The 26607-nt window shown below is 39.7% G+C and overlaps 1 protein-coding gene across 2 annotated transcripts in view; it reads right to left on the bottom strand.

The window, feature by feature from the left end:
* Window positions 1–26607, bottom strand: part of SLC39A11 (solute carrier family 39 member 11) — a 197809-nt gene that overhangs the window by 49858 nt on the left and 121344 nt on the right. For both annotated transcript variants that reach the window (XM_072403461.1, XM_072403460.1), the window contains exon 5: window positions 24363–24527. In XM_072403461.1, the coding sequence (XP_072259562.1) occupies window positions 24363–24527 (165 nt within the window). The remainder of the gene's footprint in view (window positions 1–24362; window positions 24528–26607) is intronic.

Below are 26607 nucleotides of genomic sequence, written 5' to 3' on the forward strand. Positions count from 1 at the left end.
GAGAGAGAGAGTCAGCTTGTGTCAAGTCAATTACTGTGAATGCATTAATTGCAGATGCAACCAAGCAACCCAGGTCAGGTCATAGCAGCAGCAGCCATTTTCTATCACTTCTACAATTCTTTTGTCAACAGTTCCTTAAAATCTTGCAACATTATTTCAATTTTGCACCTCATAATATTGTCACTTGTTTAAAAGCAGCGAAACAGCGCAAGCAATTTCTTCTGTTCCACATCCAAGTGAAAGTGATTTTTTTTATGTACAGAGAAATATCATATTAACCACTTCCACACAAAGGAGCAGAAGAAAAAAAGCGCAATTCAGGGACAAACTTCATTTACCCACAAAACTGTCAGGGACTCAACTTGCAAATGAAGCAATTAGATTTACTTTTGTGCTGAACTTTTCTTTATCAGAGCCAGGATTCTAAGACGTAAATGGTAATGAGGCGTTGGAGCTTTTGATCTGCCACTTTTCTAAAAAAATAATAAATAAAAAAAATAATAAAAATATCTGTGTACTGTGTGAGGTAGCGGCAATCACAATGAATTGTTTTGAAAGTCGCTCCTTGTGTCACATTGTTATTACAAAGGGAAAGGATAATACATTTTCAGTGCATAACTCAGAGTTATTGTTGAAGCCTTTACGCAATGATTTCACTTTGTCTATGGATCCACCCTGTACTGATTGTGTATTATACACAGACAGATTGTGTATTCTACAGTCCTCATTCAGTACATGACAGAATGTGTTCAGAAAGGTACAAGTTATTAGCCACAAGGAAAGCCTATCAAATATTCTTCATGTAGAACTATTGCAAAACACACAGCCGGTCAAGAACAAAATATTTATGATCTGTTATCCCATACAAAGTTTTTTATTAGGTTTCAGTCCTCCAAGTAGCTCCACTGACATTCCTGCAACAATCAGCATCATTTAGCCCACTTCCTCTGAGCACAGGGTGTCAAGGACCTGCTCCTTTGGGGGGGCACATCATAAAGATTCCCTGAGATACTCAGGATGGCCCATTGCTAAGGACCAAACATTAATGAAGTCACACAAAGGCACCAAAGACCTATGGGGGAAAAAATATGTTTATGCTTTCTTGCATTTTAGCAGTGGTGCCCTAGGTTGAAAGAGGAGACTCAACAAGGACCAGTTATCCCCCTAATAAGTTTTTTTTTTTTCATTGCAGTCAAGAAATGTAGGACCCGCACCTAGTCTGTGACTGGACAAAAAAAGTAGATGCATACCAATGGGATCACCCCAGTACCTGCCCCTGTTGTAAGCATAATTGCAGTGATAGACTGACAGCACTGTCTATTGCATGCATTGGTGTTCTCTTTTCCTCTTTCCATTTCACCTTAGAATCAAATTCAAGCTCCTGTGTTTGGTCTCTAAATCTTTCCACAGTTCTTGTCCCACTTACCTTTCTGTCCCGATGAAAAAAAATACCCCTCTAGCCGCTCTCTTTGTTCCTTCAATGACCTACTAATGACGTCCTCACTCATAACCTCAACACAAGCAGGTTTCATTGTTTATATCTGTGTGTCATTTGCACTAATTAATGTTCAGCGATGCATATTAAGTGGGTGCTATATAAATACTGTGTTAATAATAATAATTATATTAATAATAAAAGAATTCTGACTAATATTATAAATTTATCGCAGCTGTCCCCAACCTTTTTTTTCAGCATGGATCAGTTTCATGCAAGACCACCACAGACTCCCCACCCTGATCCTTCAAAGAAGATCACATTCCTTACCCCTACAACTGTTATATGTCATTCATTTGGCCAAATATGTTTTTTGGATAACTGGAATGCCCAAGGAAAATTCACGCAAGCACAGTGATAACATGCAACTTCCTTGCAGATATAATTTCCTGGCTAAGACTGGTATGATGGACCCCAGTGCTGCAAAGGCCAAAGTGCTGGTCACTAAGCCACCATGCCATCTGTCAACCTTTATATGGATTTTGAAGACTGTGGTGCACTCTCTACTCGTAGATTCTTCTCCAATGTCCCCGTCCATGGCTTTGGCAAGTAAATGGGATACCTGGATCTAAAAAAAATGGTTTATTTCTAACCCTTGCAAACAGTGTTCTTGTCTTACAGTGACCTATCAAAATTTGCCTCTTTGATTTTTGCCCCAAAGTGCAGAAATAAAAGTTGGAATCTAACATGATGAGAAACTAAGCAGGTCGCCAATGTTCTATTTCAGATACGCATGCACAAAACTGGTGCCAGCTGGCTGTTTACACACCTGGGGCACTCACAGGCTACTAATTACCAAGTCACCCCATTCAGCTGTGTAAATTGACCCTGGCAATATAGACAAATATATATATATAGTGCCTCGCAATAGATGGAAAGGCTTGGACAGGGTGTTACAGCCAATTACAGATAAGCTCTGCAAAGATAAGGACAGATAAATGTTTCTGCTGACTTAATACTGGTCCATGATGGGCGCAGATGCTAAGATGAGTCATACAAACTACAAATTTTCACTAGAGCGCCTGCCAATAAACAGGAGATCATAAAAACCATTTTATAAAAATATATTTTTGTATCTCATTGCTATTGGTGTTGCAATAGTGGACCATGTGTAATAAAAACAGCTTCCAAATATGTGTTTTTTTTTGTGTATTTAGCAGTTTCGCCACAGATCAGCATTCATGAATTTAAACTTTATGAAATGTTGCAGTTCAAAGTAATTGGCTGTGATGTCAATGACAATGACCTTTATACTGGCTATAGGCAATTTCTTTACAGGAAATAGGACAGGAACCAGGAATTCTGGAATTAAAAAAACACCCCGGATTATCCGTATATAGCAACACAGATATAGAAAAAGCTGAACTGAGACCATTTGTGTGTATAAATCCCTTTATCAGGGAATCTGAAATACGTGACTGCAATCCAGCACTTTTATCCATTCATGGCAAAGGTCTGTCAGTGGGGAAAAACAAAAGGGGATAATGTATAATAGATCCTGCTACTGCAGGATAAGAAAAAAAATTGTTTTGCAGGTAGTCAAAACTTGTGGAAGGATATGAAATATGTATAGCTAGGTATAGAGATGGCTGTAAAACAAAATACTTTTAATCCAGAAATAGACCAAAACGAATGGCAAAGAGACATTGACTATGTACACTATATGGTTAAAAGTTTGTGGACTGGGGAGGACATGGGAGATGCAAAGTGCACCACTCTTTGAGGGCCCTGGACCCTCTTCTGCCAACATGGCCCCCCAAAGGGGCTCACTATTGGTTACATCCACCATTGTTGTGGACATATGACCAATAAACATACACAGGGCATATTTACAAAGAGGTGGTTTGTTTCAAGGAAAAAAAAAACTGTACACAAAGAAACGTTCAGGATGAGCTGCAGCATTCTTCCACCAGTTCAATGGCTGTCCCAAACTTTCCCATCCAGTTGCACAGGGCTGTGCTGGTGTGGGGTCTCAAAAAGCAACCAACATTTTTAGTTTTTGTGAAAGAACACCTTATATGTATCAAATTTTGCTGTACATGTGATTCCAGCTTTGGGACCCTAAAGTTGGAAAAACCTCATAGAACTCAATAGGATTTTTTTGAGTACGTTCTCCTCCAATCACATTGTTCCCTTTTCTCCATTTATCACAGATAGAAAGAACTGACATGACCTGCCCTCCTCAAATCACAAAGCTCGGTATGATCCATGCAGCGATGTGTGGATGCACACTGTGGCCTGACCTTTGTAAGTGTGGTGGCCCATGGTATGAAACTGTTTATCTGAGAGCAAATATTGCTGTCTGTTCCCTAATATAAATATACCTCTTTATGAACAAAGTATGTGGACGCCTCTCCAAATATTGGAGTTTCCAGTGAGGGGTATCGCTAATCTGACAACAAAGAGTTTTTTAGCCATTGTGAGCTTCTAAACCTGTGGAAACAGTTTGGGGAAGCCCTTCAAGTATTCCACCATGCCTGTGTCTCCGAGATGAATTGGAATGCTGACTGCAAGCCTGGTCTTCTGAATCAACATCAATACTTCACTTTTTAAATTCCTATTTGGCTGAACAGGCACGAATTACTCCAAAATCTTGTAGAACACTTCTACATGGGAGCCACGAATGGAGGAGAAACTTAATGTCTGTGGCTTTGGAATGCACTGTCCAAAAAGCTCAAAAAGGTGCGAGTATCTGCAAACAACCAACCATACAGAATAATTGGAATGCTCCATTTTAAATCTAGAGCTTTTCAAATGGGCTATTGAGGAAACCAAAAGTTGCTAAGAAGTGCAATGAGCAATCTGGACTTCTCAGGTCAGTTTACCTGACACCAATGATGATTTGGGCTATCTGTAGGGGCGACATTCTTTCCAATGGCCAGCAATGTAGGAGGAATTCTTCCCACTGACCACCACAATGATATACTGTGAGCTGTGGATATAGTAAATACGAGTATAGAAGCGGATCCCCAAGACCTGAAAGTTATTTTAAAGGCTCCCTCATATTAAAAAGGTTGAGAAACACTACTCTATATGTGTATAAAGGCTGGTTTTGCAATGGTTACACATTGCAGGGTGACGGGGAAGTTCAAGGGCTCTGCAGTTACAGTAACTTTTTGCATAGTTCTTGCACCCCGGCTCAAAAAAATTTGGAGAGATCCTTTCAGAGTCTGCTTTTAGTCTCGTCCAGTAGCTTTATTACTTACTTTATAAAATGCTTGTTTTTTCTATTACAACTGACTCATGCCGAGAAAATGATTACTTTCTGTTTTTCATGGGTCTGCTGGAGATAAAGAATGTTCTAAATTGCAACATGGGAGATACTCGAGTCAAGAGTCTAACTTGGTTGCCATCATTCCATCTTTACAAAAGGAAGTGCCCAAAGTCTGTACAGAGAAAGGCAGACAAAGCAGCCTTCACAAATGAATCACAATGGACTTGTAGCGCCATTGTCTACGCCATTGTCGCACAGTTTCCTCCCAGCGTGCTGCTTTTATTTTCTCATCTCCCTTTACAGAAACATATTTCCTCATAAAACAAGTCATCTAATGTTCCCGTAAAACAACCGAGGATAGAAAAAAACTCCCCGGACCAATGCATTTTCTTTTTTTTTTTTTAAAGGAAAGTGCATTGTATTTTCAGTAACTAGTAACAACAGCATGACTTGGCCCTTGTGTACAGCAAACTTTGTATATAACTTGGTGAGAAGGAGCTAAGTGGCTTGTACGGAGCCCTGACCTCTACTGAACACTTTTGGGGGGGGGGGAAATGAACATTTGAGAGCAAAGTCTTCTCATCCAAAAGCAGCAACTAATGTTACAAATATTGCTCTGTTCACTTAATGGGGAAAAAAATAAAAGAGACACACTCCAAAAGCTTGTGGAAAGTAGGAGGCTGGTTTAGTTTCAAAGCCATGTGTGCGTTGTGTGCAACTCCATATTACTGCCTAGGTTTTGAAAAGGGATATCCAGCAAACTGATGGACACAATATAGTCAAAAGGTTTGTGGATACTTGACTGTCACACCGATATAAAATTGGTGGATATCCCATAATAGACTCATGGCCATGGTTGTGGCGTAGGTCCAGCTTTTGCACTTTTAACAGCCCCTACCCTCTAGGGTCTCCCTGATTTGCTCCTAAATTGTCATTCTATCCCTTGGGCCTTTGGTGGAGAGTAGCAATGGCCATGTTTCAAACCTGGTCGTTCTTCATTTCTGCTTTTGACTGGTCAGCCTGTATCTCAGTCGACATCTCTACGACAATGGCTTTCCTAAAGAGAGTTATTGCTGGGCTGACAGTAGATGCAAACTGTGAATGCCGGCTGGGTGCCAACTGTATATTATTATTCTGTACCAGCCTCCGGATGTCCATGTCTTTACAAAGTGGGTCAACACTGTGACTGGTGGTCTCTACTAGGGGTGTTTTTGGCACAGAAAAGCACAACATAAAAGAAAAAGTCACCCTCTAATTAGAAGAACCTGAACAAGTTTTTTTATGGCAAGAACACCAGGTATTTTATGAGATCTTAGTGACTGACTTTACACACATTTCGGGGATCAACGCTGCAACAATAATTTCCAATATGTTTTCACTGGAACAACATTCTGCTGCAAGTTATTACTATTCCTCTGGTGTATCAGTAATTACAAAGTATATCAGGAATCATTAGATCTTTTACACACCTTTTCTGGGACAGAGAAAATGTTCTATTCTTCCTCTAAATTACACTTTATTTTGGAATGGCGTTCAGAAATCCCCAACTGGTGTTATCAACGTTTTTCTTTATGCTGTTCCTTTTAGTATGCATTTCTACAGAGGCAATCACACAATCAAGCCATTGTTACAGAAAAATATAACAAATTTCAGAGCTAAACAGAAGGCAGAATTGGCAAAGGCTGAAGCTTGATAACAGAAGGGATTTTTTGGCAATCGAGTCGGTAACCTGGCTGACATATAGCAACTGTGCGTTACCGATCAGAGCACTGGTGCTGAGAAAGATTTAGCAAGTTTTGTAGTAGTAAAAGCAATTCATAAGTCATACGGTTTACAAGGATGGGGTGATTGAATTAAATATTGCTCACATTTTTAATAATGCTTAGAGACTTGGTCCATTCAGGGAAAAATTACAGTTTTTTTGATAGAGGAACTTATCTGCCTAAACACCCTGGACTGCAATACTTGCCCTGTCCTGCTGTTCCATTGGAAATACCCAATGCTTCCAGGTACAGGGGAACATGTATATGCATCCCATATTAGTACATAGCATGTAGTTCTCAAAGTAGGTCTACCTGTTGATTCTGCCAGTAAAGTCCACCTAATTCAGCTTTCTGTGATGGTGTAGCAATGAAGCTGCACTGCTCCTGCACGCCTTCATTCTCATTTTGGCTGTACCTGTATGCACTTGTTGTGAGGGCATGGATATTAGCACTGACGGTGATTCACAAGCAGTATTTTCACAAGAATTTTTTAAGCTGCGTGGGAAGAAGCTGTAGGCTGGTGGCAGCTTCTGTATTGTGACCCAACTCATCAGTAACAAAAACCCAACTCTCCATCCAAAAACCCCCCAGTGGTTATTGAAAAGTGCAGGGTGGTGCGCCCGGCCTAAAGGGGCTGGGGAGAACACTGCACAAGCCTCCAGTTTGTCAATCTGCACCTGGCTATAACTCTGGATCGACAGCACGCTGAAGCCCTGCAAATGTAAGCTGCAATACAGAATAAATAAAGGATTTGGAGCTGTCAGCAGAACAAGAGGTGAGAGAAAATCCTGCAATGGGGACCCCTGTTTCAGTGTAAACAAATTAGGAGAATTTCCCTTGCTCAATCATACCATTCCCTTTTCAATACAAACCTTAAAAATAAAAAACAAAAACAAAGCTTTGGATGTTGCGACTTTCATATGTCATTGCAAGGAACAATGATATGCAAATAACCTGAAAACAACTGTCAATTAATTTCATATTATGGTGCTTTGTTTTCTGCACATGGGACGTTAATTTAGGAAGGGAGCGTGTACCAAGGCAGAGCAACCAATCAGAAGACACCTTTTTTAAGTAGCCTGACCAGCGAACGGTTAAACACTGATTTCTGATTGGCTGCAGGGCTGTTGATATCTGCACTATATAATTAGATTATATCCTTTGTGCTGTGACCTGCAAAAATGTATTTGCAGTTGCCCAGGAGCTGTCAATCATCTCTTAGCTAAGAAACTGTGTCTGCTCTTCAAAGCTTTAATAGATTCTGCAGGCGCATTTGTGTCAGCAATCACATTTTGGTGAAGGAGGAGGACTTGATTTCATATAGTGCAATCTGAAGTCCATCTCAAGAGGCTGCTGGCAGTAAGAGAGCCCTCTTTTCATGGCCGAATCCAATCAACGCATGGTAATGACCAGAGGAGAAGATGGCAGAAAAGGCAGAAAGATAACAAGCAAACTAAAGACCTGAAATGGAGACTAAAGAGGAGAAAATAAGGGAGCACAAGGGGGGAAAAGAGAGTGAGAAATACTACTGGGAAAAGAAGAATCTGCACTGAGTGAAAGGAACATCAGACATTTATATACCTCAATAGTATCCCGGGGCTCATCCCCTAATATATCCGTTATATTTCTCATGCCTGTACCCTGAACCCCATTTCCTCATCTTTGTTTTTTGCCAGTGCTACAAATTCCAACAAAGCTCTTAACTTTAGGTGAGGAACAAATAAGAATGAATGGAAAGAACAGTAGAAGCGAAAAGTAGAAGAAAACAGCTTGAAAGAGAAAAAAAACATATAAACATGAAGGAGTAATTAAAAGGAAAGAAATCAGAGGATTGAGAGAGTTTAGAAGAGTTGGAAGCTAGGAAAATTTGGGTGAAATAGAAAGAGAGAAGGAATGAGGAGTGAGGGGAATAGGAAGAGTAAAAAAGGTAAAAAAAGACCAGAGAGATGATGAAATAGAAAGAGATGATGAAATAGAAAGAGAGAAGGAATGAGGAGTGAGGGGGATAGGAAGAGTAAAAAAGGTAAAAAAAGACCAGAGAGATGATGAAATAGAAAGAGATGATGAAATAGAAAGAGAGAAGGAATGAGGAGTGAGGGGGATAGGAAGAGTAAAAAAGGTAAAAAAAGACCAGAGAGATGAGAGAGAGGAATGAAGAAAAAAAGAAGATCAAGACAGCTTAGCTAAATGAAGAACAGTATTCTAACCAGAAATCTTTTAAAGCAATAGGTGTGTGGTCTCACCTAAAGACAGCCGGGTGGTTACTGAGAAGTGCTGGGTGGTAGGCCCAGTAAAAGGGGCCGGGGAGAACACTGAAGAAGTGTGAAGACAAGATGGGGATGGTAAACAAAATTTAATTCTTAAGGTCCATAGCAATTGCGAGGGAAAACCTCCCATTCTCCACTTTGTTCATTTTTAAAAGTGACTCCATTTTGTTCTTGGATTTTTCATACTCTCAACTTTGCGCCACCTTGGCCGGATGTATCCTATTGAGCAATTATGTTATGAGTTAACATGTTATGTTAAGTTGACCATGCCAGATAGTATTGAGAAATTTCTGGGAACTTTTTTTCGGTTTCTCAAAAATTGTATAAATGTTGGACATGTTGAAGGATTGTAAAATGAAGTCTGATTAGTGGCTAATCATATTTTATTCATTATCGGGTGTTAAGCCCTATATAACCCCTGGATGTGAGTATTACGCTTTGCATTTGCACAATACTAATACATGTATATTCTATTTTGTAAGACACGAAAATAAAGATAGAACCTTATACTCCCATCAACTATTTGATTTTAATTTATCTTCACAACACACCTCCAGTCAATTACATAATGAAGTCTACTAAGAGTGTGGTATTAAATTCCAAAATGTTCTCAGCTGCCAGTAAAAGTTTATGAATCGGAGGAAGCACTGAATGGCAGGACACCACTAACCAAAGGGCAATTGGAAATGGACACTTCTGGAGGTCCATGAGAGTCTATCCTTTGAGACAATGGTTTACCGAAATAATTTAGACTTTTTACTTACCAAGGTGAATTATAACCCTGGTGAATGTGGTAAAAATGGGATTAAAGTGAATGTTTAACTGATTAACAAAACAATGAATGTCCTTGGGATCTCGAGAGAAAAAAAGTGGACACAGCAGATGTAAAGTGGGAGCTGCTGGAGTCGAAGTTCTGAAACATGCTGTGACTGGGGCAGGGGCTCAGCAGCGAGGCATAGAGAACAGAAGCATTATGACTGCATGGAACTAAGTATATGGGTGGTTTCAAGAATATTACGTCTCTAAGAATAAAGCCAATTAAGAGTCCAGAGATGACTTAAGTGACTTGGACATGGTTCCAACAAACTGTCATATACAAGGGTAAGAATTGGCTGGAGGCAAGCCTGTCAAAGCAGCAGGTGCTCAGTTTTGTGGCCTCAGCTCAAAATTTAGGACACTCTTAATGTTCACCAAAGCACCTCACACAGGGATGATGGACTGTGGATGGCTCCTGGCTCATGGCTTTCAGGCAGACCAGAGAAAGCAGCTGTACAGCAGGGTACCAATTGGCAACTAATCATAAAGTCAGGAACAAGCCAAGGATAAGTATAGACAGCAATCCAGTAGTAGTCGAGATCAAGTCAAGAACTGGAGAAGCAGAAAACAGAACACAAGAAAAGAAGGTCACAGAAACACAAACGGAACCTGGATAACATGGGGTCACAAGATGCAAGGAAGACATTGGAATTGCAGAATATCGCAGTATGAATACTCAGCACTAGCAATGAGCTGCTCTAAAACAGAGTGATGTGTTTCTACACCATGGCCGATAAAAAGCTCTGCCACCTAATTGTTTGCAGTGTTGGCACTCTGGATGGTCACGCATTGGGAACAAGACAAGTTTGGCAACAAGACACAAGGGGAGAGGAAAGAAGTATGAAAGGGGAAAGGCAAATGCAAGATAACTCATGTAAGAAAAATAGGAATGCAAGTATAGAAAAGAACATTAGGAGAGAGGTAAAAAGGAAGTAAAAATAAGGAGGTAAAAGAAACATGGAAATACGAGAAACAAGAGAAAGTTAGAGTGGAAAAAAAATGGAGGGAAAGAAAAGTAATACAGAAATGGAGAATCAATATAATTTTTGTAAGAGAGAAAGGACAGGAAAGAAAGTAAACAAAGAAAGAAAAATGCAAAAAGTTGGGCTTAGTCTACATGGTCGTTTTTACCAGCATTTAACCTGAGGCTTTGAAAGCCTATATTTGAAATTCCCATACATTCCAATGAGCTAATCTACACCAGGACGTTTCCTTGAGGCACATAAATGAGCGTTATGTATAACATTGCTTGCAACGTTTTAAAAATTAAAACGCGGTGTTAACACTGGAAAACGCCCAAAAACGCAGGTTTCGATGGGGTGTTTTCTTGCAGTTTCCTGCGTTTACTAGCACTTGAAAAGTAAACCTGGTAAAAACGCGGTATAGACGTTTTCTATAGGTTTTTTAAAGGCAAGCTTTAAAACGCTAATAAAAGTGCATAAAAAACACATATAAACACAGTAGGAACGTTTACATGCGTTTTTAAAAACGTCCATGTACACCCAGCCTAAGAAAAATAAATTAAGGCAAATGAAAAAAGCAGGGTGGATAAGGAATATAAAAGTGTGAAAAAGAGTGTAGATGAAGAAAGAAACTGGAAAAGGAGAGGAAGCAAAAGACGGCATGGAAAAAAAGGAGAAATTAGGATTGAAAGGCTAATGATGATTGACAGTTGAAATATGGGACCTCTATAAAAGCAATATAGATTCAAGGAATAGAAGAGTAATAAATTGGCAGGTAGAACACCAGAAAAATGGAACAGCGATATCTCCAGGACACGACGCACAATAAACCCTATACTACACAATTTATTTTGTGCGTAGAAGGCTCAAGATTCATACAACCAGTAGATCTGTTCCAGCTTTGCTCTTTGAATTCTTGGAATATTACAGATGTTCTGTGTACTGTACAGCTAAATATTTATAATATTTTATAAGACGTATTTGGCATAGAACAATACAGAAACTATATCCCTAAATAGCAACTCCAGAAATAGGAAAGAAAATGTATTACTAAGAAGTGCCAAAGCAGGACTGTAAAATCTTGTTTTTTTGTGCAGCTTCCACAAATACTGTCCATATGCATAACCACTTTAGCTAAAACAATGACTACATTACTAGTATGTGAAGATTAATATGTGGTCTTTGTTCCATTCTGCTGCTTAACGCATTATCTACTTACTCCAGTACCAGAAACATGAGACTGTTAAAGCTTCATGAACTTTATTTAACCCCAGCAGGAGATGGAGGTAACTCTTCTTTGCATTTGCTCACTTCCATTAAAGTGACTGACCACCGTGCTCCTAATTTCATGGATTGTGGAGTGGATGGAAATGGAGTATACCAATTATTACTTTTTAAAGGGAAGGTTTATGATGAAAGTGTTTCACTCCTTTGATTGAAGTCTCATGGGCTGCACTAAAGATTTGCTGGCAACTTTACCAAGGAGCAGGCACCTTGGAGATGTCTACCCCTAAGCTTTCGATGTGAGGATTTGTAAGCTCCGGCTGTCACACAGTTTGCTTACAGACGTTTTCCTTCGCTGCTCTCTGTATTTGGTCCTGCTTTACTCCATCTCAAGATTTTGGGAAGGCATTATTCCTCCCCTCCAACTTACCTTACAAACTTCTGATGGATGAATATACCTTTCTATAGACCCAGCCAGATCAGGCATATGTAGTTCTATATTAAGCTTTATTCACAATTTCTACAGCTGTGAATCCTACTCTTATACACCATTCTCTTCACCTTAACCATTCTAGTCACTACTCTAGTGACGGATACATGTTTACACAGACTGTTTAGTACGCTAAAATACCTTTTCCTGAGGAAACCCACTGTGGCGAAACACGTCGGATTAGCGCGCAATACGATACGGTCACAAAAAAGTTTTCGTGTGATGTCAATGACTTTTTAATAGTTGTCTACATGTATAGTAAGCTGAACCCCTGTCCTGTAAATGTCTAACAGGACAGTGGGAAATACTGTATATTCATGTACTACGATTTATTATCAATGTAAAAAAATTCGAATACAAGCATTTATTTTCAAAGAACTACCCAGAGCCTCAAACCTCTTTCTTTCTCTCTATTCCCCAACTACTCAAGACAGAGTCAATTAAAAGAGAAACTGTAATGATTTGTTTCCATTTGAATATCCCAGTTCAGTATTCTGCCCAGAATTTTTTTTAAAGCTGTAGGCTGATGGTGGCCCCTGTAATAAGTCCCAACATTTCAATAACCACCAAAAAAAGCTGGATGGTTTCTGAAATGTGCCGGGTGATGCATCTGGCTAAAATGGCCCAGGGAGAACACTGCAGTTTAAAGATGTGGTAAATATTTTTCTTCCAGTTAACAAATAAACATGCATATGTTAAACTAGAATAGCTTCCTTTTAAAAAATCTCTCTCCATTGTTCTCTCCAGCCCCTTTAGGCACTTTTTGGGTGGTTACTGAAAAGTTGAGTCACAATACAGAGGCTGCCGCCCACCTACAGCTTCTCCCCACACATCTTAAAATATATAGGAAAATATTGCTTTCTATATAAAACATTATTTAGAAAATAAAAGAGCAGGATTGAGGCATCAGTCTTCCTACACATTGATGAAAACTATGGTAGGTTCTCATTAGGTATTTCTAATGGGGGCCAGTAATGTACTGATATGTGCATTCAATTAATTAGTCAATGTATCCAAAAATATCAAATAGAATACAAATTGCACATCAAAGATTAGGTTAGTGATCAGTTTACACTCTGACAAGCCAATTGGCCATAGCCTAATTTAATCAAACAGTTTTGATCCTGTGTGTGGGTGTCAGACAATCAAATGTAATGCAGATCAGTTAAACGAGCGTGCATGCAGTGAAGCTAAACCGCTTCCATCCATATCACAAAGGTAAAATAGATATCCACACAATGCTTATGTCATAAAATCTGCAATGACCAACAATTTTCTATTTTCTAACAATTTCTTCTTCTTATTTTTTTTGCCTCCTAATTGACCCTCCTCTCACTCCAAGGTAATGAAAAATAATGCATCCTAATTAAACTGAAGTTCCTCTTCCAGAAGCATAGCAGTTCTTCCTGTTGGCATCACCAATGAACTCCGCAAATGGCCACTAACATGCAAACACCCAGCTTCAGGATCCTTTTATGTGGTGCTTGAGATGGGGAGATGGGGATGGAACATGAAAATCCTGGTGCTGGAAGCGTGCAAAAGAACATCGGCGTGACAGGCATGATTGCACTTTCTTATAATGGTATTTAGCATGATTGGGTATATAGTCCTTAATCCCACAGTGACCCTTCTGCACGCTCTCCATCAGGAAGATATGAGTATCAAAACTCAAAAAGAGCAAGCGGCTTTTCTAATAAAAAATTGTAAGTGTTTAAGAATGAAAAAAAAAAAAGGAATGTAGGCTGGTGGATATTAATACTGTAATATATAAAAACTGGAGGGTTTATTACTACTTTAAAGCCAGCATTCTCTTTTATTCACTGTGTTATCAGTCTTGCCCGCCAACACACAGAGAGCAAACTTTCATACATAATTAAAGCGTCTCCCCTCCCTCCGCCGAATATCTTAGCAACTGATTTGGCCGCAGAAGATTCCGGATGAGCCTTCCGCTGTCAGAGTTAATTTGGACCGCCTGCCTCTTTGCCCTGTCCCTTTTGGTGATAAGAAAAGCTCCAACTTGTAGCGGAGGCAGTCATCGAAATCAATACTCATCAGGGCTCTTAATTTGCAGCGAGTGGGGTCGATTGCAGGCAAGGATCCTGGGAGAGGAGACGAAAAAAAGTCTGGTTAACCAGAACGTCGAGCTAACCTCAACTCTTCTCCAGAGATTCGCTAATGTGCTTATCCCTTCTAATGCCAAGGCACATACATGGCTGCAAAACGCCATTCAGATGAACAAAATGAGTCAGCAAACAGGAAGCATCTAAAGAATTTCATTTTCTGCAGCAATCCAATCAGATTTTTAGTCTTAAGGTACTGATGTTTAAATCAGATTGCTGGGTAATTTAGTTTTCCTGAATTAAAGTAAATGTAAACTGTAAATTGATTACATTTATTTTGCTAAACCATTGTGTATCATGAAGAATTGTTCTTTTTCCCCACAAAAACTCGTTTTGCCATTTCCAATCTACATGCACTCCAGCCATGGCTGCATGGCATTGCTCAGGAGTGGTTTGGCAATGGTGACAATAGTGGTCCATGAATGCACAATAGGCATTGCCCAAGGGAAGATGACAGAAAAAAGACAGGCTTTTTGGCAAAGTGAGTACAAAACAAAAGTATATTTATTACCATAAGGTTTGTATCTAGGTTTAGCATAAATCTGCTATGCTGATACCTAGGCTAAACATATTGATCCTAACTTAGATTCATAATGGTATGTCCATACTGAAAGTATGGTATAGAGTTGTAGAGGCCTTTTGCAGTTTTTGGTCTCTAAACCCGACGTGTTTCGCTCCAAGAACTTCCTCACGGGATCTCTTGAGACTGCAATTGTTTGGTCAATATATTTAAATTGTTGCAGATGAGAGATTGTCAGATGTAAATACTGGATATTTGATATGTTGGTATCAGGTAAACAGGAGCAGGACGTCAGACGCCAGCCAAATTGTATATCAAGTATATCAGTATATTAAAAGCTAAAACCTGTTGTTTTTGGCCCTCTGTATTTCATGGGTTTTGCCTTTTACTTCTAGCCTTGTAGACAATGGGTCTCATTTAATAAAGCTCTCAAAGACTGTCAAAGATAGACTTGTGGGAGAACCTGGGCAATCCAGCAATTTTGCAAGTGTTGAACCTGCACCCTTCTAAGATATGTGATGTGGGCATCCCAGGAGGCTGGTGAATTAAGCGGAGATGAAAGAGGCGCAAAATTAAAAAGTAAAAAAGGAAAGTTGGAGATTTTAATAAAGCATTTTGTTATTTAAGAAACAAGTGTATCCCAAGTTAAGTTAGTTTTCAATAAAGAAGCAGACAAAAAAGCTCTTGTCCCCAAGGGAGAGATTAGTCATGTGACCAGAAAGTATTTTGAAAATCCAAAATATTACAGTGGTATAGAGCAGTGGTCGCCAACCTTTCGGACCTCACGGACCACCAAATTCATACTATTTATTTGAATTTTTTAAAAAAGATAAATACATTATTAAAATAATGATCTTCCTAATGGTACCAGACAAGGACTGTGGAGGCTCAGATTCATTGATCAGCTCATGGTTAGGTGAAGTTTTACTATTGTTACTATGATCATTATTGCATTATCCTTGGTATTACTAAAGAAATGCAAAATATTTGTTTGCATTTTTTCATTCATTATGTGTTTCTTTCATTTCAATCTAAGACCAAACATGAAATGGTAGTTATCAAAGTCAAACTATTTGATGCCATTAAATATACCAGGTAAAGAAAATACAGAAATAAGGTCATACTTAACTAAAAGAACATCTGAGAAATAAACAAATAGAATAAAACAATCAGATGAGAATCAGTATTGGCGGAGCGGGGTGACTGTTCTAATGGTGGAAACAATACTGAAGCGTACGTCTCGGCAATGGTTGCCTCATACAACTTAATACTACACTGATGTCACACTGCGCCTGCCTTGTTTTTCCGTCTCTAGTACAGTTGGTGAATTTAGTGTAAAGGTGAAAATTGTCATCCAGAATATAAGAATTTATTGGAATATTATTTTTGTTTTATTATTATTAAAACATACAAATTGCAAAGAATGTCCAAATCTTTCAGTGGACCACCAAAATTTTCTCGTGGACTACTGGTTGGCGACCACAGGTATAGAGATAATATCTTACAATTGGGAAACCTGTTCCAGGGACAATTGTCTACAAGGGAATTTCCTTCACTTGTTACATGTTTTTCTTTCAATATCCTTTTAGGAATACAAATCAATACAAATGCTCAGAAAAGGACAACTGGACAATTTTTACTCTTCTGACAGGTGATTAGATCTGCCTGTAAAGCATTCTTTGTATCGATGTGGCAGCACATTTCAGAACTGCTTAAGAAGGAATGATCTACCAGGAAAGCTGCGGGGCGAAAGTAAATTGGCGGGAGATACCAAATTGCTCACACTGCCCTTGTTTTGCACAGGCCAAAGCATTGCAAGCTGCCTCTAGCAGTGAAAGAGTTAGGCAGCGTTTTGAGATGTGAAGAGGCGTTTGGATCATTATGTTTGGCGCAGTCTGACTCACAGCTTGTGCCTCTCTCTCTGCTGGCAATACCAATACCCCATCTCTTGCGGAGATTTGTTCTTCCAAATTAAGAGAAAATTCCCAAGCATGAAATCAGCCCTCCAATCTTGCTTTGGGGAAATGTATTCAGCATCTTTAGATCTGCGCGGAAAGCAGGGACACGCTAAAACAAGCCTGAGGGTGGTGAAGAGAGAACTTGGCGATGCCTCGGGGAGAAAGAACTGCAAAGAGAAGCTGGAGACGGCTAAGATCGGCTGCTTTATACAATGCTGTAGTTCAAAAATTTGCTGCCCTATGCAAATGAAAACAAGGAACACCTTTTTAACGCAGCTCCATCCTTCTTTTCACCAACAATGTAATAGCACAGGGGTTCTCAAATCCAGACCTCAAGAGCCACATATTTTAGTAAAAACAGAGTAATTTTCAGACTCTTTGGGAACCATTACATACTTCATACACTGCCCCCGTTATTACACAAACAATTGATACCCTTAGCTAGCAGCAGAGATTGGTAGGCTCAATTGTCAATTTCCATCTACGCTAAAACGAAGCACAGCAAATGGTCAACAATTTGTGGACCCCTAACTATCACACCTATATGAGCTTGTTGGACATACCATTCTGAAACCATGGGCATTTATAGGAATTGCTTATATATGTAGCTACCCCAGCATCCACTCTTCAGTAAGAGCTTTCAGTAAGATTTTGGAAGACACTTCGGTCTACCCAATTATCCAAAAAGAGCAATTGTGAGGTTGGAGGAAAAGACCCGGCTTGCAACCAGAACTCCAATTAATCCCAAAGTGTTGTGTACATTTGAGGTTCCGGGATTTGTGTAGGTAATTCCTTCACAACAATTGGTCACACCAAGTCTTTTTATGGAGATGACTTTGTCCTCAATGCTAAAAAAAAAAAGGGCCGTCACCAAACCATTGCCACAAGGTTGAAAGATCATGGTTGTCCAAACTGTCTTTGTATTCTGTAATATTAACATTGTCCTTCACTGGAAAATCCCATCCTCCATAATCTATGGAGGTGGACCATATAGAAAATCATAGGATGACCCTTTCTATTCCAAGATACCAATATTTGTAGAGTAGTGAAGAGTGCAAGGATAGGCAAGATATCTGAAAGTCTTTTGAGCAGCAAAAACTGCTTACAACTAGGCTGAGGATTCAGCTGTCCCTACGACCTTTGTTCCTAGAATTTCATGTATCTAAAAAGACTCAAGGAGGTCTACCAGCAGTCAAAGAAAAAACCCAGCCCCCTAATCAGAGCTTTGGTTTTTCACCCAGGCCTTGCTGTGGTGCATCAGTCCAGGCCCATTTCCCTTCATTGGTAGCCTAGTTCATTCTTCTTAAAATGCAGTAAGGGAATTCACAAATAAACATAATGCAGGCTCATCCGTGTCTCGTGTATACAAATACCAGTGCATCAATGTGTCAGTACTAAGAAGTTTCCCCAGGCACCTGAAAGAATCACACCATCAGAACCATCAGAATCAAACCCATGGATATTTGGTGATCCAGGAAGCAGAGACAAAGTTTGAAGTACCCTCCCAGGGACCCTCTGAGATTCTCGCTGACTGTATTATAAAGAAAATTCTGGTGAAAGTCTTTACTTCCCTTTGGTTTGACAAATAGATCAATGAAAGTGTTTTGATCAAATAATTCATTGCTGATGATCTTATCCATACCGATTCTGTTCTCAGCCATAGGTTTCCTCTTTGAATTATAAAACACTTAAACTCCAATGTTACAGAAATAAGGAAAGATGGGTATTTTGGGGTTCAAACATATTTTCTATGGTGACAAGGATCAGACGTGAATAACGTAAAAAACACTAGCAAAAAAGGAAACTAATGTAGCCACTATATTAAATTGTGTTTTTGAGTTTATGATAAACTAAGGATTAGGTTATAGTAATATAAATGGTGAGTAGTATTAGCAATGCAACAATTGGTGTCACCTGTTGCCTGTACTTGCTCCTTAAGCAAATACAAAGATTTGCCACATGATAGAAAATCTATACAATCAATGCAAACTGTCATTGCACCCAATTGCTCTTCAACATTTATTAAGGGTTCCCCTGCAAAATAAAGGAAACTCAGTATCAAAGGAAAACTGCTCTGTGATTTATAGCCTTCAGCTCATTAACTTCCAACAGGGAGCTGCAGGTTGTTAGACGTCCCAGCCTTCATTTAGGATCCAATATGCTGAGAGATTGTTAGGGGAGATGCAGCTGTAATAGTAATTCTATACAATAAGGATCTGGGGCAACAGTACTCCAAACAATCAGATCCACTTATCTGCTGAGTAAAATCTAATTCTTTAGTCTTTAGCTTTTGTGTATAAGGTAAAACTGAACCAGGATTATGGATTTTTTAGCAAAATTATAACCTGGCATAACATCTCTACCAAATATTTATTGCCTATATCATTATCCGATGTCCACAAATAATGTCATTCATGTTAAAAAAATGCCATTCCCTGTTTTTAAAGTACAGCAGTTGTTGCATGGTTAGGTCATATCCTATTTAGAAAAGGATCAGTACATGTTCTGGTTTGTTTACTCACCAATTAAAAGCTTATCTCCTGCTTTACATACATCAAAAAATCACAGTCCAGATCTGAAAGCAGAATACTTCTGATCAGGTCAGGAAGCAAGGTACTATAAAACTATTATGGCATGGGTGTGCTAAAAAAAGAAAATGCAAATCTTTATAAATCACCACGATGTGCCTATTTGGATGATTGCTTTGCTGTACCGAATTCAGGACAGATAAACCAAACTTTTGAAAAAACTTGTCCCACATCACACTTTCTGCTGCATGCATGACCTGGAAGTGATCAAAATCACAAGATCAGCTTACTCCAATTAGGGAACTCTTGCTACTTTATTGAGCAGAAAGATCTATGCTTGGCTGTTCCGACTACCCTGATCTTTATCATTGGGTGAAAGTGGTGTGTCGGGAGAGTAAGAATGAGTGGATATCCTATTTATAAAAATAAAAATAAAAATAAAATGTCCTTTAGTCAGATTGACCTTTTAAGCTGCTTATTAGTGAAAATGATTCTGTCCCTAGAAATATTAAGTGAGGTGCAAAACCTATTAGTGCAGAAGGAAAATTCTGACCTTAATTATGCATCAAAGTATGTATGTAGTATGTGTGTATGTAGTAGAGAAGAGTTAAAACCACAATCATATTTTTTGATGCATCAATTTTGCTAGGTAGTCTTACCTTCACTTCCTGCCCTGACAATGCAACAGGAAGTGAGAGGAAATCTGCCCAAACGTGGGGAAAGCCTCTATCTCAGACAGTTGTCACCAGAACACACTGAATGATTTACTTTTTCCTCCTGTTTTAGGGACAATGGTCACCAAAACAAACAACTGCATATGTCCCCACCGGGACATCCCCACCACTTGACAGAGGTTCTTACCTTCCCCTACTGTATTCAAATGTTTGCAAGTTTGGTCCTGAGTAATATCTTAAAGTGTTAATTCCCTTCCAGAGAGATCACGGTTGCAAAAATAATAATTTGACTGGAGATTATATGACTGGAACCGGCAGGTCTCCTTCAAAAGGCTTCATTAGCAACTCCATTTGATCAGGCAAAGAGTTAAAGAGGCACAGAGCGAGCGTGTGAGAAGCTGCGACAGTGCAGCGCATGATATATTAGGCAACATGTCATTACTCACAGGAGCATCATTAATTACAGTGTCAGGGCTCCCACTTATCTTATAATTAAAAGACTGCATTACATATTTAATCCCTCAATCCCTGAGGTGCTTGGCACACTCTGTGTCCCCGCTCGGCATAGGGGAAGCGAGCGGATATAGAAGGGAAATAAAAGGAAAAGATTGCAAAAGAGATAGCAGAGACTCGAAGCGAACAAGCCACTGATCAGAACGTACTTGGGGGAATAAAAGATGTGCGCGGCTGGGGGTACAAGTGATGGAGACAAGTCTTCTTACAAGAGGGAAGTGTCAGCAGATTAGCGATTGCCAGGAAGCAGAAATGCTCCAAACCGTCAAACCCTTTCAAGTGGGCTTGTTATATTTAAATGTAATAAGCGGCTCTGAACCAACTTGTATTGAATGTGATGCTAACAGGAGAACCCAACTGAATGGTGTGTATTACTTTTACCTCTTTAAAGCTCAACGTATGGCAAAAATAAATTAATTACAGTTGGAGCTAGGTAAATATCTGAATTGGTCTTTATGTCTGTGTCCTGTATTCATCTGCACAGCAACACTATTACTAGCATAGGGAGAGCCAGCCCTAGCTTCTCTGCTATAGATATCACTGGAAGGTTCCACCTACTCTGCTTGTTTATACTTATGCATATTGACCTGCAACAAAAATAATGCAACATTGCTTACCAGTTCTTAGATGCAGTGATTTCATTAGTTTTCTTGAAACAGATCAAGTACATTTTATGTAGGAATAAACAAACACATGCTAAACCCTCCTAGAAATCAAGTGTGCTTGTTACTTCCTTCCTTGTTCTCTTCTGTGAACTACACGTGCCCCACCCCCAAGGTACAAACAAGTTCAGCGGTGTTTCCCAACCAGGGTTCCTCCAGAGGTTGCTGGCGGTTCCTTGATCAATGAGCAGTTTGGTGACTATCAGGTCAGTTTAACTGATTCCAATGACCTTTTTGGGTATCTGTAAGGGTGACATTCTTCCCAATGGCCAGCAATGTAAGAAGAATTCTTGCTACTGGCCACCTAACTAATATACTGTGGATATAGTAATTGTAGAAGGGTTCCCTGAGGCCCGAAAGTGATGTCAAAGGCTCCCCAATGTTAAAAGGGTCAAGAAACACTGGAGTAGATGGAAGATGTTTGCAGTCTGAATCAGAAGAAAAACCTAGGTTGCCAATTTTACTCCCCTATACATACAGTACAGCAATTAAATAATGCCACCCTAATGGCAGGTTCAGGTCCTCTGGTCCTATTCATTCCCTATAGAGCTGCTATAGTGTCTCCCGAGAGGGAGATTTCTTCTGTGAGGGAGAAATAAAAGCACCACAACCTCACTGCAGGTGTGAACCCAGCCTAAGAGAAGAAATGCCAGATTCACCAGGTTAAAAAAATGTACAAGAATGGATTCACATTAAAGCACTGGCAAATTATGACATTTTTGTTCATGTGTGAAGCAACTGACACCAACAGCACTAGAATCTCTGCACTCTTCCATGGTGACGGCCATTCTCAGACTAAAGCATGTGGTTTGGATTGCTGCAACCAGCAAAAAATAAAAATATATCAAAGTGTAACTAAATTTATATCCAGGGTAAAAAGCAATGCTATTAAAAGTTAGCTTACAGCCACATTTTTTCTTTTTTGTTAACAATTGCAAACTTGGGAAATGCAAACCAGCTGTAACAAATTCCACTGCCAACGGCTCTCCGGTCAACATTGCAGAGTTTATCCCCTACAGAGTTGCAACAAGTAGAGTAAAATCGGGTTACAGAGAAATAATAGGCTTCGTGGGTCAAATAAAGAGGCTGGAAACCTTTTGCAGAAAGGTAATGCTATTCTGTGCTGCTCTCTTTGCAGTTTAATCTATATGGTAATCTCTCGGTGCGTTACTCAGCTGGTAAATAAATAAAAACAACAACATACTCTGAGCCGCAGATGACAGCGCATGGAGCTGGGATTAAAGACAGCCAAATACAATGCGTCTTGTGTGGTGGCGGCTTCATGTGTACAGTCAGTGCCAAACTCCCACCAGCCAAGCAAGCAATGCGCACCTGCTGAATGGGTAAATGAGAGCTGAACTGGCTATGCCAGCATGACAACGAATGGGCAGCCTGCCCTTTTTTATTAACTGCTCTAACAAGGAACTAAATGTTTATTCAGCATGCGGCAATGAAAAGTAGATCGGAGCAGCTGGTTGCAAGAAGGCAGACATAGCATACTTGAGGAATCTCTGCTTCCAAGAATCCCTATGCCTAGCCAATCTGCTGATCCAATAGCTTGAATGTGTTACAAGTCAGTTATTACTTTTCCTGGCTGTATAATTGGTCTGATGCAGTGACCAGGCAAAGGGAATTCTTAGAAGCTGGTCAGTATCATGTGAGGGATTACTAGTTGTAAAGGTTTCCTTTTGGTTCTGTCCACACATTGTTCTTGATAGTAGAGTATCCAACAAAGAGCATTTAAAGAGCAACCCATGGCTGTACTAGTCCAAAACAAAAGCAATTAAAAGCAGTCATGGTTCAAATACCGCATGTTTCCATTGGCACCCCAAGTACAAAGTGGGAGCTTTGCAGAAGTCAGAGATGTCAAAAAAAAATGCCTACAACTTCCCAAAGCAGCCAAAAATTGTTTCCATGCCAGGATCCTTGATGCTACTTTAAGTAAACCAAAGGAAACTTAAGACTCTGGTGGTTAAAAGTATATTTTAAGTAAATGTAAAAATGAAATACACTTCGTAAGTAGCTAAAAAGCAGGTATTACGCAATGGTTTTAGGTAACCTTAGCTGTTTCCAATTCTTTTTCTGGTTGACCTGGGATCTCCTGAAGCACACTGCTTATGGCAAATACACTTTATGGCCAAAACCTTGTAGACATCGGACCATCATCACCTTTGTGAGCTTACTGGACATCCCATTTCAAAACCATGGAAATGGATCCCATTTTAAAGCTATAACATCTACACTTTTCTAGGAAGCCTTTCCACATGATTTTCAAATGTGTCTGTGATATTTTGTGCTCATTTAGCTAAAAGATAATTAAGTTTAATGAGAAGATCAAGCTCAAAAGTGTTTTATTTCTACCCAATGGTCCAGGTTTTGGGTTAGAGATTCACAGAGGTCACTCAAGTTGATCTAAAGAAGAATGATCAAATCATGTCAATATGGAGCTGGCCTTGTGTACAGGGAACCAGAATAGAAACAGGCCCTCCCCAAACTGTTGCTTCAAAGTTAGAAGAGCATAAGTGCAGTGTTCAACCTAGATTTAAAAAAAAAAAAAAAAGTTAAGAAATTGTAGGCGGGTGGCAGCCCCTGAATTGTGACCCAACTCTTTAGTAACCACCTAAACACAGCCAGGTAGTGACTGAAAAGTGCCGAGTGATGCACCCAGCTAAAAGGGTCTGGGGAGATCACTGAAGTGTATGAAAATTGTACATTGTAGCATTACCTGTTCCTACACTGGAAACACAATCAATTGGATGGTTGACCTCATACTTTTGGTCATAATGGAGATGAGAAACTCAAGAGCCCACTTCCCTTTGGCCACATAGTGTAAAAGTTTTAACACCCTTTTCCACTTTGGAGCTCTGCTCTTCCAACTTTGCAATGTTGCCTCTTGGGTGACTTTTGAGGCTTTTTTATTGGAAAATGAAATAAAACAGACATATAGGGATTCATAAAAAGTGTTTTAAATGCAGTTCTGAAACAAACAAATCACAGAATGCATTGTAGTCATTGTCCTTGGCCCAGGCGCAATTCCCTAATGTAATATAAAGCTTTCAGTTCACAGTGGTCAAAGTTACACAGTTTCTTCAGTGAAGAAATCTTAGTCCTTGTAGATGGTCATGATTATCAGATGACCACACAAGGGTCTCTTACCTGGAATGTTGTGTATGGTGATGGCCAGGATGAGAAGCATGATCCGTCTCCAGCTGCTCCCACCTTGGTTTACAGGCTCCCGGGCACTCAAAAGGGACAGGTCATCTCCTTGTAAAGAATGGGCACCCTTTTTCCTCTGATATACATCACCGTTCTCAATCTTATCTATAGAAAACACAAAAGAAAGCGTGAGAACACTGGGTTCTATTACCACAGACTTGTCAATTTAGCATGCGGTCCCTAACTTCTTTTAAAGTCTACAGACATTTAGGAGCAAAACAATTTTATTACTACACAAGAATCGTTAAAGCCTTTCCTTTAGTTTTGGACCATTGTACAAGTTCCCAAACTATATGAAAAATCCTTGCTCTGATATCACTGCACCATGTGAACTTCTCAGAGTCAGGGAGAGCCTGCAATTCCCAGCATCCAGCATTGTCCAGCCCTTTCCTCTCTAGCATGACCACCCTTGGCCTCTGCCCCTTTCATTCATTGGAAAATTAAAAACCGCTAGCAAAAACTGCTAATATGAACTCAGCCTTACAGTATGAGTAGGTGCTTGCAGACTACCCATATGGTGCTACCCTAGCAGATGCCCAAGTGCAATGCTGTTGTGTAATGTTCCTCTTCCTAGCTAGAAGCTTTACCTGAGAACCAATACTAGGAGCATCTCCCCTGTTTATGCTTCCTTCATCTTGATTGCTCCTTTTTGATTATTGCTCCACCAGTCATCAAATTTTCACTAACCATGGGGAGTAGCTGTGACATTTTCAAGTAGCCTAGCCAAGATGGCCACCTCAACACAGAGACACAATATTTTCAATACCATGGTTAGTCATTAACAAAGAAAGTCTTGTGTAGGAAACCCACAGGGAAAACTTCTCTTTAGAACTTTAAAGTTAGCACGGTGGCTCAGTTAGCACTTTGGCCTTTTCAGCACTATGTTCCAGGTTCAAATCTTGGCCGGGGCACTATCTGCATGGATTTTGCAATTTCTCCCCTTGCTTGCATGGGTTTCTTCCAGGTACTCCGGTTTCCTCTCAGTCCAAAAACATGCAGTTTGGGTAATTGGCTTCCCCGCATATTGGCCTTGGACTGTGTTAATGACATATAACTTTAGTAGACACAATAGAGTTTGAGCCCCCTTTGAGGGCAAGCTAGTGACATGACTATGGGACTATATGTCGGCACTATATAAATACTGTGCAATAGTAATAATAATGCAACTGAAAGACTAAAGAGATATTTTAGTTTGTTTGGGGGGGGAGCTGAACCCAAAGAAAAGAGCAGCATTCTCCCCCGAATTGTTTTTAAGCTGGGTAGGAATAAGCTGTAGGTGGTGGCAGCCCCTGTATTGTGATCCAACTTTTTAGTAGTCACTCAAAAAAAGCCAGGTGGTTACTGAAAAGCGCTGGGTGATGCACCCAACTAAAAGGGGCTGGGGAGAACACTGAAGGAGTAAAGATTTAGTTCAAAAATGGAGGAAGAAGATATCAGCAAGGGCTTCCTACAAATATTTAAAAGGGTAGAAAAAGGACAGGAGCTCCACGGGTAATAGTAGATGCCCAGCAAGCCTTGAATGGTCAACAAAAAGATCCCAATAACGTACATTTTGGGGGTTCAGCAGTCCCTATTAATCATGGAGCAGTTGACTCAATTTGGAGTTGATCTTGTTGGTGCACTGGTTGTTATTCCTGTTGTAAGAGCAATAGCATTTTTCCCCATTGTTCTAAAAATAAGTGTTGGCTAGGGCTCAGCTTTAAGTTGAAATATGTGTAAGTAGTGTTTTTGTAATGTGGTAAGCAAAGTCCTTTATAATTAGCAATTCTCAAACTGCGAGGCAAGCCTCAGCTGTGTACTCAGCAATCCAAATTAGTGAGGCATAAGAAGCATTGCAGCTATTCATGGCAACGTAGAAAATTGCTCTTTTGAGACTTATTCTTGCTGCAAATGCAACCTAAAAAGGTCCGAATGTATTTTAGTCTTTTATGCTAGATCTTTAGATTTGACAAATATATGCAAAATACTTACCGACCCTTAGATGTGGTGGTGTCATTAGTCTGAGTAATTCAAGACTTTATTTTTATCTGGCGATTCTGTTATTTAAAAAATTCCTGTCCTAGAGTGCCCAACACTCATTGTCACCCTAGGACAGCAAGCATGTTGGAATTACAGAACACTCCTGCTCAGACCCTTAACATAGGAAAAAGGTTTCAGTATTTCATGCCAGTGCTGTGGAATATCG

Source organism: Pyxicephalus adspersus, chromosome 3 (genome assembly GCF_032062135.1).
Source record: "Pyxicephalus adspersus chromosome 3, UCB_Pads_2.0, whole genome shotgun sequence".
NCBI lineage: Eukaryota > Metazoa > Chordata > Amphibia > Anura > Pyxicephalidae > Pyxicephalus > Pyxicephalus adspersus.